The sequence below is a fragment of the Lynx canadensis genome, chromosome C1 (genome assembly GCF_007474595.2).
Source record: "Lynx canadensis isolate LIC74 chromosome C1, mLynCan4.pri.v2, whole genome shotgun sequence".
In the NCBI taxonomy this organism is placed as follows: domain Eukaryota; kingdom Metazoa; phylum Chordata; class Mammalia; order Carnivora; family Felidae; genus Lynx; species Lynx canadensis.
In genome coordinates this window covers 216,834,333-216,848,135 of record NC_044310.1, presented here as the reverse complement: position 1 = coordinate 216,848,135, position 13,803 = coordinate 216,834,333, and the positions used below count along the sequence as shown (strand labels likewise).

The 13,803-nt window shown below is 48.9% G+C and overlaps 1 protein-coding gene across 1 annotated transcript in view; it reads left to right on the top strand.

Moving 5' to 3' along the window:
- Positions 1 to 13,803, top strand: part of IQCA1 (IQ motif containing with AAA domain 1) — a 117,888-nt gene that overhangs the window by 53,924 nt on the left and 50,161 nt on the right. The window contains exon 7 of the mRNA XM_030323789.1: positions 12,328 to 12,412. Coding sequence (XP_030179649.1) covers positions 12,328 to 12,412 — 85 coding nt within the window. The remainder of the gene's footprint in view (positions 1 to 12,327; positions 12,413 to 13,803) is intronic.

The window sequence follows — 13,803 nt, the reverse complement described above, 5'->3', positions numbered from 1 at the left end:
AATCAGCGATACACTAAATATGAAAGAAAAATATGTGAAAGTTTAAGAAGGCTGTAAATGTTAAAAGGAAGGAATACAAAAAGACTTGTATAAGTGGGCAGACTCACCATGCTCCCGGTCCAACGGAAAGACGACGTGTCTGCTCCGGGTAATTGCTAGACCGCAATTCCAATTAAAATCCCAACAGGATTATTTATTGAACTTGCAAACATAATTATTAAAGTCATTAGGATTAAAACAAGAAGGGAACACCAACAGGGCAGGACAAATGGCACTCTGTTTTCAAGTATATTATTATAAAGAAAAATAAGGTGAATGCATTCTACGAATATAGAAGCAGAAACGTGAATCAACAGAGCAAACTGGAGAGCCCAGGAAGTGACAGACAGAGATGGAAATAGTGTATGATAAAGTAAGTGACTAGAAGTAATAAGACTGCAAACGACATAGTTACAAGAACTAGACTGATCTAATTATTAAGGCCAACAGGAAGTAGAAAGCAGAATGGAGAACTTAACTCTCCTAGATACAGGTCACAATTTTCTGACTTCTGGGAACAAAAATATTGTCAAAGAAAATTGGATTGATTCCACTGTAAAATTTACGAAATGTGTATCCTAGTCAAACCCTAAAATAAGACAGAAAGGGAAACCGACCAGGGGTGCCTGGGTGGTTCAGTCAGTTAAGCGTCCGCCTCTTGATTTTGGCTCAGGTGATGATCTCACGGTTTGTGAGTTCAAGCCCCACGTAGGGCTCTGCGCTGACAGCACAGAGCCTGCTTGCTCTCTCTGGTGCTCTCTCTCTCTCTCTCTCTGTCTCTCTTTCAAAATAAATAATAATAAAAAAAAACTTGAGGAAAAAAAAAGGAAACCAGCCAAATACGACCTTTATGTTTAATGTAATTTATTTTACTTTGTTGTTTTATTTAATTACCAACGTAATTCCTATACGCTGTGGCACGGAAAGCAATACTCAAATGCATACAGAAGAATTTACTGGTCTTCCCCCTTCCATTCCCACAGCTGTGCGTGAACCTAGGTGCACACAGGGACACAGCCTGTGTCACTGCTCGCCGGTCTCCACGCACCTGCGGACTGAAACACCCGCACCTGAGGCTGTCCGCCTACCCCCTTTTCTTTCTAGAATGCATATCACTCCCCAGCCTGGTCTTCCCCCTTAATATTCTACCATTAACATCTCCGCCATTCCTATAGAGCAGCTGGTCTTTGCGAGAGCTCCAAGTGTGTATAAGGTGCCCATGGCGAACAGGTAAAAAATAGGCGAAGTTCTACCTGTCCTTTGGTAGACCTTCTGTCCAAGGTAGAACAGAAGCAGAGTTCTACCTTGAGGCTTCACCATAATTATATAGCCAATCCCCAGGGGTGCTTATTTGCAGGGTTTGATCGTAGCTTTTATTATTTACAGTTTTTACTAGTACAGACAGTGCATAGCAGAGTATCTCTGCCTTCACTTCTGTGAGGATTCCTAACGGCGGAACCGTTGGGGCAGGAGGGTATCCAGGGCAACCGTGGAAGTCTTAGGAATCCGTTGTCTAAGGGTTCACACAAACACAGCAAGTGGCTGTGATGAGTGGGGACGCCCTGCGCATCCAGACACAGGTTCGAGTTCAAGTCGGAATCCGGGCTCTGGAACCATTTGCCTTAGGATAAATCACTTAAACTCTCGCATTTTCAAATTTCCTCCTTCGCAAAGTGGAGGGAAATGCGTATCTCACAGAATTTCTGTAAGGACGAAATGAGAAAGTACTTTGTGAAAGGCAGGTGTGAAAACGCGGTGTAAACCTCCGTGCGACACGCATCTTGTGAGCTGTTGTCATTTCTGCCACTTACGTGGATCCGAGAAAGGACGAGACGCAGATGCACGGGCACATGGCAAAGTGTCAGCCTCACTAGCAGCTGAAGAAATTCAAGTCCACATCTGGCTTCCACTCCTCACCTAAACTGGTCAAAACCCGCAAAGGCAAAAGGGTGAAGGCATCGGAGGAAGAGGAGAGCTGACGTGTGGGCGCCACGGGTGAGCGGGTCTCCAGTGCCTCCCACGGGCGGAGCGGCCAGCGTCAGGCTAAGTCTCCTTTCTCGGCTCTTGGCCCAGGGCTTCCTGTCGGCAGTAGGTCTCTAGAGATTTTCCAGAGAACCAGCACATGTCCAGGAGCGGAGTCCTCGCACTGATAAAACACAGCGTGAGGAAATATTTAAAAGAACATTTGTAAGACCTGTAAGTACACACCCTACAGTTATTTTAAGTCTGGAAAAACCACATCTTCTCAGCAAACAGGGCTCCCGGCTGACAAAAGCTCTTTTTCCACTTCCTGGTTCGGGAAACCAGACTGCGAAGGGAAACCGGAACCGCCTGGCGTGTCCGAGCGTGAATTCTCTTCTTTTCGGGAAACGACCGGGTGCTTTTCCCAGCGTGCTGCCATGACCCTGCCTCCCCCGGGGGAACAACCAGTCGGGGGCATGGGGTCACGGTTGTCACAGATTATAATCCTTCCCGTTGAAGATCAGGAGACATGGGCATCCTGTGTGGAGCCTCTCATTTTCCGGAACGGGTTGGGGCTGTTAGCGGGAGACGCCTGTGAGGTGCGCACTGAGGTGGCCCGAGCTGAGTTGGGTCACAGTGCATGGCAGCTCTGGACAGGCCACGTCGGGGCCTGGGCGTCCGGGCAAGTTCTCCACCCAGTTCTGGCCCTGCCCCCACACTGCGAAGCCCGGCTGGGCAAGTATTTCAGGCGCAAGGAGGAAACGGCTGGGACACCTGGTGGCTCAGTCAGTTGAGTGGCCGACTCTCGGTTTTGCCTCAGGTCACAATCTCACGGTTCGAGGGTTCAAGCTCCGCGTCGGGCTCTGTGCTGATAGCATGGAGCCTGCTTGGGATTCTCTCTCTCCCTCTAGTCTGCCTCTCACTCTCTCTCCCTCCCTCCCTCCCTCTCTCTCTCTCCCCCTCTCTCTCTTCCTCTCTCAAAATAAAGAAGCTTAAAAAAAAAAAGACACGGCAACACCATTGCCTCAGCCACCCTCATACCAGGCAAACACTATCCGTAGAAAAGAAAATACAGCATACTTCCCACTCGCCCTTGTGGAGGTCAAGAGTGGGCAGGAGCAGCCCCTGACCTCGGGCCAGGATGGGGGCTTGGGGTCCATGTCTCTCAGGCAGGAGCCTCTGTCTTAGGCTAAGAGAAGCTTGGGCACAGCGTCGGGCCAAAGACAGGATTGTGAGCGAGGATCGTGGACCAAGGATTTGGATGGGGGTGGGGCAGAGTGAGAATTAAGTGTTTGGCCAGGATGAAACAGTGCGATGGCTTTACACATGTGAAGCCCACGTGGGAGCTCAGTTAGGGGAGAGCAGGTGTCATGGGTGCAGGCCTCATCCCCTTAAATAATTCTGATTTCGCAGATGGAGTCAAGAGCAGGACTGGTAGAAGAGGCTGGAAAAAATGTCCAACGACTGCAGATGTCCAACCCCGGAACAACTACAAGACAGCATCACCGAGATTAAGTCTCTGGCAGGGACGGGGACTTGGTGGCCCCTCCCACTTCTTTCTTTTGTAATAGTCCAAGAGTAATCGGACTTAGTGATACGCAAGTGTCTCTGGGGCTTGGTACATGATATATTGCACATCCAGCGATCGCATTCAGATCTTTCTGAATATTTTTTAGGCAAAGGGTTAGATGAGTAACTTTAAATTCTATCTTTTGGAAATTGTACTTAATTTAATACGAATTACACTTTGTTCCCCAAAGCTGAATTCTTACTTTATAAATTTTTTTTAATGTTTATTTATTTTTGAGACAGAGACAGAGCATGAATGGGGGAGGGGCAGAGAGAGAGGGAGACACAGAATTGGAAGCAGGCTCCAGGCTCCGAGCCGTCAGCCCAGAGCCCGATGCGGGGCTCGAACTCGCGGACCTCGAGATCGTGACCTGAGCCGAAGTCGGACGCTCAACCGACTGAGCCACCCAGGTGCCCCTGAATTCTTACTTTAAAATGAACGTAGGGGCACCTGGGTGGCTCAGTCGGTTGAGCGTCCGACTTCGGCTCAGGTCACGATCTCACGGTTCGTGGGTTCGAGCCCCGCGTCGGGCTCTGGGCTGACGGCTCGGAGCCTGGAGCCTGCTTCGGATTCTGTCTCTCTCTCTCTCTCTCTCTCTCTCTCTCTCTCTGCCCCTTCCCCACTCATGCTCTGTCTCTATCTCTCAAAAATGAATAGACGTTAAAAAAAATTTTTTTAAATGAACATAACCCCCATGGGATATGCCAGCATTTGTTTCCAGGTGACTGAATGGTAAGAGCTCAGAAATACCTGATGAATCCAGTCTCATTAAGCTCCATGTGCCTTTCTCATTCATCGTGTCCTTGGACGATTTTCTCCTTTCTCGGTGTTCCTTTTCCGTCGTGTTCTGTAGACTTGGGCGAAATGAGAGAGCCCTCATCTGTGCGGTTCAGGTGATTTTCCATGCAGCCCCGTGCCATTTTCTACGTCACTCGCCCCATTAGGTGGTCTGACTGCCCGGCTGAGCCACCTGCTCTGGGCTTGCCTGCTGCCTCGATCGGGGGACAAATAGAAAGTCAGAGGGGGTCCGCGAATGGCGCCGAAGCATGTGCAGCACGGTAACTTTGCAAATCAGCAAAACGATGAAAGATCATCAGATGTCTTTGGAATCAAGATTCAAAGTCTAATTGAGGGAACGCTGTGATCTCAATCATCACGCACAGAGGCGGTGTGTTGAACACGATAACGTTGCAGGGGTGTTTTGTGTGCTACAATCTAAGTGGAGAAGATCCCCGCATCTATGAAAGGGTTTTCCAGACTGTAAAGAGAAACTGAAGTAATGATCCAAAAATAACTTTCCATCCTGTTCTTCCCTACCCCACACGTACCTACCTGGGCGGGACCTTCGGCTGTCAGATGAGAGGGAATGTATTTATTTGGCTGAAAAACTTATTTTATACAAGGTGGTCGGGGAAGACTTCTCTGATACGATGCCGTTTGAGTGTGTGTGTTATCTCTGTGGGAGAACCTGTCTCTAAGGAGGGAGAACCCCCAGTAGACGGGGAGCAGCTGGAAGCAGGTGAGCAGGAGAAAGGTGGTGAGGGCCAAGCCAGGGAGGTAGCAGGTGAGTGTCACGAAGGCCACTGCAGGTGGAGGAACCATATAATTAAATGTCCACACCGGGACACTTAAGAGTGAAAGGGGGTGCCGTTATGAATTGCATGCGACAGAACCTGTAAGGAGGGACCTAAGTTAACCTGATCCGAAGGCCATTGGTTTTCACTTTGAGTGAGAGAGTTGGCAAACTTTGAGCAGAGAAGGGGCGTGATGCGATGCGGCTTCTGTTTTAAAAGTTTCGCTCTGGCTGCTGCAAGGAATGTAGTCAAAGCAGGAGTGGTTGGGGCGGGGGGGGGGGGGACAGCAGGGCATCCTGTGCCTTGTAGTAACGCACACAGAGTTGACGGTGGCTGGGACCAGCACAGGCAATGACAGGGGGTCGGATGCAGGGTTTGCGGGCCGATTGAACAGAGGCACGAAGGAGGAACGTGCTGGAGGACGATTCTAGGTTTTTGCCCCTGGAGGCAACTACGAGCGCTTCCATTTTCTGAAATGGGGAAATGCAGGCGGAGGAGGGGGTTTGGGGGACGAGGTGAGGACGGAGGCTGAGTTTGCGACATCTGGGCTTGAGGAACTCGCTGCACTTCGGACGGAGGTGGTGGGCAGGCGTCGAACCCGTAGGTCTGCAGCCCCGGGGGGACAGACGAGCTGGAGACACGGCGCTGGGAGGGGTGAAGTGCACGGTGCTATTTGAAGCCAAGAAACCAGATGAGACCCTGATGCACATGCACAGAGAAGAGCCCAAGAGCAGAGCCCTGGGTCCCCAGCACCTACAATCTGGGAGCCGAGGAGACCCTGACCCGGAAGGCTGAGCAGGTGGCCATCAGGGGCAGCAGAGCCTAGAAGGAACCTTCCTCCTGAAATGAAGGGACAGTCAAGAGCTCAAACGCCGATGATAAGCCTCGCAATCTGAGCTCCTTCTGTGTGAGACGGAGGAGGGCGGCCTAAAAAGATGGAGGAAGGGGGAGAGAGATGAGAGGAAGCCAAGAGAGAGAACTTTCCAGAAAAGAGGACTCGGCCATCTGACAGATCCAGAGAGAGTGGAGGGGAGTGGTAGAACGTCCTCGGAAGTCGCCAGCAGCAAACTTGTTGCCAGGCTCGTGGATTAGCTTCCTACGGTGACCGTAACAAGTGCCACAGCTGGGTGGCTGAAACAGCCAGAGTTCACTCCCTCACTGTCTGGGGCTCCAGTCCAAGACCGCCGTGGCGTCAGCCAGGTTGGTTCCTTGCACAGGCCGTGAGGGAGAAGCTGTTCCAGGCCCCTCCTTGGCGTGTGGATGGCCACCTTCTCCCTGTGTCTTCACATAGTCCGTGTGTGTCTGTCCTGGGGTCCTAGTCGCCCCCTGTTTATAAGGACACCAGTCACATTAGATGCGGGCCCACCCTGCCCCCTCCAGTATAACCTCCTCTCAACGGCCCTGTTTCCAAATGATGCCACGTTCTCAGGTACTGGTGGTTAGGATCAGGCCGGCCCGTCTGGGGAGTGGTTGTCCCTTCCCCCAGTCAGAGAGGGGACCAGCTGTCTCTGCGGCTCCCCACTCCCCTCCCCGGACACATTCAGGCAACGAGTAGCAAAGTCCCCGGGAGGGATGGGGAGGAGAATTTTCCAGGCCGAGACCCCATCATCTTGTAATTCCAGTTATCTGACTACTGCCAATGTTCACAGCATGTGTCAGCCCTAAGCACAGTGGCGTGTTTTCGGGACAGGAGGCCTGGATAAGGCACCCGTGGTGTTCAGACACCGTGGGTGGTGACCAGACAGCACGTCTGTACCCAAGTGAGAGGACAGCGCCAGCCCCTCGGTGATCCTGGGACTGTGGAGAAGGTGAAGACAGGAGTGAGGTGCCCGTGGGGGGAGCAGAGTCCAGCAGAAACCATGCGTGTTGTTTCCGCCTGTAATCCTTCCTGACACTGTGTCATTGGAGTTACTCCCCCAGAAGTCCCCCGATGGGCTTTCACCTGCAGCCGATGCTGTCAGCCCCAGCTGTTTCTGCCAGGAGCACAGTGGGAGCCAAAATCATATTCTCTTTACTCGTCCCCAAGTCAAGGCCAACGGTCCCTGCAGTTTTCACACCTTGCAGTGCGCTGAGCCCGGAGCGACACCTTACAGCTCGTCACCTTACAGCTTCCTTATGATTAGCGGCAGGAGAGATCAGGTGTGTCCCAGCTTTGAGCACCCTGACTCGGGAGAGGGGAGGCCACGGCCCCGCAGCTGAAAATGTGAGGGTGAAACCCAGCAACCAAGGAAACAGAGTAAAATTCAGTGTCTGTCAGCATGCTCTAAGTGACTGAGTCACAGGACACACAGGACAGGGCGACATGGACAGGGAGAATCCCAATCAGTGCACACCCAGGGCACACTTAGAATATCCCAAAGCTGGTGGGCGCCTGGGTGGCTCAGCCGGCTAAGCGTCCGACTTCGGCTCAGGTCATGATCTCGCGGTCCGTGAGTTCGAGCCCCGCGTCGGGCTCTGTGCCGACAGCTCGGAGCCTGGAGCCTGCTTCGGATTCTGTGTCTCTGTCTCTCTCTCTGACTCTCCCCCATTCATGCTCTGTCTCATTCTGTCTCAAAAATAAATAAACGATAAAAAAAATTAAAAAGAATATCCCAAAGCTGGGAAACAACCACTCTGGGGCCAGAGGACTCCTTATGAGGGAGGAAGAACGTGGGGATGGTGTGAGCACAGCAAGTGTGTGTGTGTGTGTGTGCGCGTGCGTGCATGATGCAAGTGTGTGTACATGTATGTGTGCGTGTGCATGATGCATGTGTGTGTGCATGATGCGTGTGTGCATATGCATGCTTGATCCATGTGTGTGCATGTGCATGTATGATGCAAGTGTGTGCACGTGTGTGTGTGCACATGTGTGCATGGAAGTGAGACAGAGCTATCGGGCTATGCTGTCATGTCTCGATAAGAATTTTAAAATCTATCTTTTAAATGTGTGCCCTACAACAGTTTGTGCAGTCTCTAAGGCCAAGACATCCAATTTCAGTTTATGGTTAATTACTTAAACTAACGTGACTGAAAAAAAAACAAAGTATGTCCTTTTATCTGTTAAAAGTAGATATATTTGATCCTGTTTTTGCAAAAAGTACTAAGAAAACTATCATACATGCATTATTAAATCTTACTATGACAATTGATGTGTAACATAATTATGAATTCTATTTTAGAAATGGCACATGTAAATCCTGTTTGTGTTCAGTTTATGTCAGTTTCTAGGTTTGTTCTGAGTCCCCCAAAACACTCAAGCTTTAAAGTGTGGAATTAAAATTAGACAATAGAGCTGCCTATAAAGTGGCCGTCAGAGGGATGGGCGGGTGGGTGCACAGAGCAAGAGTGCTTGAGCTTTTAATCCAAATGTATTCATAGTTGTTTGGGTTTTTTTATTTTTTTAATGTTTATTTTTGAGAGAGAGAGAGAGAGAGAGACATAGTGTGAGCTGGGAAGGGGCAGAGAGAGGAAACAGAATCTGCAGCAGGCTCCAGGCTCTGAGCTGTCAGCCCAGAGCCCAACGTGGGGCTTGAACCCACGAAACGTGAGATCATGACCTGAGCTGAAGTCAGACGCTCAACCGACTGAGCCACCCAGGCGCCCCAAATGTATTCATACTTTTTAACCTGTCAAGGCCAAGTGAAGCACAGAACAAGATAGACTGTGGTCAGGCAGTTTAATAAGATTTGAGATTTGAGTCTTGTGAACAAGCAGTGTCTGAAGTCAAATACATGCATCAGCCATGTGATTGTGGAAGGTGAGAGCATCAGGGCAACGGCTGACATTTCAATCTTCAAATCACTGTCTCCCATCACTACATCCAGAATCTCATTGGTACTAATCAGGTGTGTGTTGATTGACCATATGAATAGATGGATGGTTGGATAGATTGGATGGATGGATGGATGGATGGAGGGATGGAGGGATGATGGAGGGATGGATGGATGATGGATAGATGGATGGATGGATGGACGGATGGATGGGTGGGTGAATGGATGGATGATAGAGGGATGGTAGATAGATGGATGGATGGGTGAATGGATGGATGATGGATGGGTGGAGGGATGGATGAGTGGATGGATGGATGGATGGATGGGTGGGTGGATGGATAGATTAGATGGATGGATGGATACATGGATGGGTGGATGGATGGATGGATGGATGGATGGATGGATGGGTGAATGGATGGATGATGGAGGGATGGTGGATAGATGGATGGATGGGTGAATGGATGGATGATGGATGGGTGGGTGGATGGATAGATTAGATGGATGGATGGATGGATACATGGATGGATGGATGGATGGATGGATGGAGGGATGGGTGGGTGGATGGATAGATTAGATGGATGGATGGATACATGGATGGGTGGATGGATGGATGGATGGATGGATGGGTGGAGGGATGGGTGGATGGATGGATGGATGGATGGGTGGGTGAATGGATGGATGATGGAGGGATGGTGGATAGATGGATGGATGGGTGAATGGATGGATGATGGATGGGTGGGTGGATGGATAGATTAGATGGATGGATGGATACATGGATGGATGGATGAATGGATGGATGGATGGATGGATGGGTAAATGAGTACATGAGTCCACCAAGGTAGCTACAATGATGGCAGCTCCATTGACAGAATGTCACTTAGCATGTGACATAGTCTAGTCTATGTCTAGTGACAATGTCACTAAGCAGTGTGACTTAGTGTCAATGTCACTTAGCATGTGATCTCCTATCATCATCCTGCCCTTTCATTTGGCCATATATGCCCCATCGTGTTCAGTGCTTTTCAAAGCAAAGCTAAGGAGCGGAGTCATGTTCCTATTAAATGAGCCCAAAGGAAAGGCTCAGGAGACCTGAGATATTTTGTGCAGACAATGATGTGACTGTTTTAAAATGCTTGAAGAGTAATCCTGTGGAAACAATGGGGCAACAGCCAGCAGGGGTGTTGACTCCTAAGCACGAACCAAGCAGCAGCCCCAATTCAGAGTCAGCCCTCCCTCACCACCACGCATGTGCCTTTCAAAAAAAAGGTTTCATTTAACAATATCCTTGAGGACACGGTAAAAAGTAATCTTATTAAGAAGACTTGGCAATTGGGGCGCCTGGGTGGCTCAGTCAGTTAAGTGTCCCACTTCGGCTCAGGGTCATGATCCTGCGGTTTGTGGGTTCGAGACCCGCATCGGGCTCTGTGCTGACAGCTGGGAGCCTGGAGCCTTCTTCGGATTCTGTGTCTCCCTCTCTGTGCCCCTCCCCCGCTCACACCCTCTCAATGTCAAAAATAAATGAATAAACATTAAAAAAAAAAAGACTTAACCCTTGACTACACAGCTTTTTAATATTCTGCCTGATGAAATCAAAAGTGCACTGAATGCTTTTGGCCGCACGCCGAGCGTGCCGGCTATCTGGACGCACACCTGTGGAGCCGTCTGCTTTCAGCCGAACCAGCCACTTTTCATGGAACATCATTCTTAATTGAGCAAACAACTGCCAGATTCTCAAAAAAGTGAACCAAATGAGCCTGAAGGAAAACCTCTGACATGGCAGAAATTAAATTTTTGGAACTCTTGTGATCACCCCCGTGAGCCTGAGAGCTTCCCATTACTCAGGCTTTTGGTTTTGAGATCGGCGGAATTGCTAATGAATGACGAAATGTGGCGAACGTGAGGACAGGTTTTCTTCCCAAACTTCAACCGAAACAGCGTGTTGCACCAGAACGAATACAGAAGCAGATAGGAGCGGCCAGCTAACCCCCAAGCCAGGCATTCAAAAGGCTTCAGAGATGCAGAACAGTAACACTCTTCTATTTTTGTTTGTTTGTTTTCGGACATGTACTAAAGATGTTATTTACGTGAACATATAAGGGGTTTGTCAGTGTTGTTATTAAGTGAATTTAAAATGCACGTTGTAGAAATTTCTCCGTTTTAATATCTAACACAGTAAATACTTGTAGCTAGAACTCACATAAACAAGAGCTCTTTGAGATGCTCAAAAATTCTAAGAGTATAAAGGGCTCCAAAGGGCAAATGTTTGAGAACCACTGTTGTAGACTCATCTTCAGCATGACTGTCTCCTCTAACCCTTAGTTTCTCTGCCTCAGTAGACCCCCAGGCACGTAGAAATAGTAACCACACACACCCCTCGTAAAATTCCTCAAGATTCAATTGCCAAGTCTGCGGGGCGCCTGAGTGGCTCAGTCGGTTGAGCGGCCGACTTCAGCTCAGGTCATGATTTTGCAGTCTGTGGGTTCAAGCCCCCCATCGGTCTCTGTGCTGACGGCTCAGAGCCTGGAGCCTGCTTCGGATTCTGTGTCTGCCTCTCTCTCTCTCTCTCTCTCTCTGCCCCTCCCCACTCATGCCCTGTCTCTCTCTGTCTCTCAAAAATGAATAAACGTTAAAAAAATTTTTTTTAATAAATTGCAAACTCTGCTTTTTGAAAGGTAAAAATTACACGGTGACACAAAAAACTATTTGGAGCCCGTACAAAATGGAGCCTTAGCCTTACGGAAACTTAAGAGCGTGTCCATGTATCTCGTGCACCGTTAGTAAATTTGTCATCCGAACAGCTCCATCCTTCTGTTTAGTTTCAAAACCTTGTGTTTATTCTAAATTTTAAACAGGAAGAAATGATTTGTGCTTCTGTCTTCATTCCTAACTTAAGCACAGAGTGTCTCAATCATTTTAAAAATGTGTTTTCAAGAGAGGGGTGTCTGTCTCCGAGTAACAATTACCTGGAGGAAGCAAACCTCTAGGAACGTCTCCCAGGTCTCTCCACTCCTCGGAGGCAGCGTGTCCGGCCGCAACGGGTGGGGAGCTTCCACGCTGACAACCATGACTCATTTTTTTTTTTTTTTAATTTTTTTTAACCTTTGTTTGTTTTTGAGAGACAGAGAGAGGCAGAACGTGAGCAGGGAGGGACAGAGAGAGAGGGGGAGACACAGAATCCTAAGCAGGCTCCGGGCTCCGAGCTGTTTGTTAACGCAGAGCCCGATGCCGGGCTCGAAGTCACGAACTGCCAGACCATGACCTGATCTGAAGTCAGACGCTCAACCGACCGAGCCACCCAGGCTCCCCAACCGTCACTCATTTAAATGAGCGTAAGCAGAGCCAGCTAGTGGGAAATATTACAGAGGGGAGTTCTGTATTACGTTCTGAATTACGGAGTTCATTTCTACTTAATCTCCCTCTTTTGCTTCCTCAGGAACTTAACAGGCACGTTTCCTGACTACCCTCATGTAGAAGAAGGAGGGTCAGCTATTATTTTCTCCAACAAGACCCCACAACAGGTACGAACACGCTTGAGAAATGAAACATAAATATACTGCAACCGCGTTTCTTTTGAAGCGTAAGCTGGATGGGTTCGTAGTGTTACTAGGTTTGGGTTATTTCCCTACATGTGTTCACAGGGAACTACTTTTGGGGTTTCACCAATGATGTACTTTTAAATTTATTTCAAAATGAATTCTTTCTTTCTCCCATCTTGCCTCTCAAAGAGACGTGACAACGCGTGGGGCTCGCTTTCTTGGTAAATTCTGAGCAGTTTGACCTCAAGGGCCCCTTTATGCTCTGGCCCCTGCTTGCCTCTCAGGGTCGTCTCCTGCCCCATCTTCCTGCCACGGACTCCAGCGGCCACTCGCCCACCCTCCTCATGCCTCGTGTCACGGCATCTGTGGTGCCTTTGTGTGCGTCGCGCCCTCCTCTCATCCCAGGGTGGCCTTCTGCCCCTCTTCCCCCACTTAGTTTCTGCTCACCCGTCCGGACTCAGCTCTTTGCATACTGACACTCTTCCAGAGAAACATCTCTATAGATGCTCCAGTGTCGTCTGATGCAATTGACTGCTAAAGCTATTTTTATTAGTTTATTTATTTTTAAAGTTTTTTTCATGCATGGGCAGGGGAGGAGCAGAGAGAGAGAATCCCAGGCAGGCTCCACGCTGTCAGCACAGAGCACGACATGGGGCTCAAACTCACAAACTGCAAGATCATGACCTGAGCCAAAAACCAAGGGTCAGATGCTTAACCAGCTGAGCCACCCAGGCACCCTTAGAGCTATTTTTAGAGATGTCTCAATAAACTATAAATAGAAAAAACATTCTTTTTTTTTTGTTTTTATATTCATTTATTTTTGAGAGACAGAGGGAGACAGAGCACAAGTGGGGGAGGGGTAAAGAGAGAGAGGGAGACACAGAATCCGAAGAGGGCTCCAGGCTCCGAGCGGTCAGCACAGAGCCTGACACGGGGCTCGAACCCACGGACTGCAAGGTCATGACCTGAGCCGAAATTAGACGCTTAACTGACTGAGCCACCCAGGCGCCCCAATAGGAAAACCATTCTTAACCTCAGCGTATTTATCATGGAAACCAAGAGAAGATTTGCATCATACCCAACAGTAGAGTACTACGAGCATTGCCATTAAAAGTGAAACTCATACTGATACACTCAAGCTGGTATACTTGACTACATAAAGCTCAAATGGCAAACAAATATATAGCATAATTCAAATTAAAATCATACGATGAACTGGAGAAAATATTTGCGACATAGGTGACAGTAGCTATCTTTCATACATAAAGAGTTCTTAGAAAATAATAAGAAAAATCTAAACAGCCCAGTAGAAAAGAAGGGGGGAAAATGTTACCTTAATTTAAAAAATTTTAAAACTCACTAGCATCGAGACT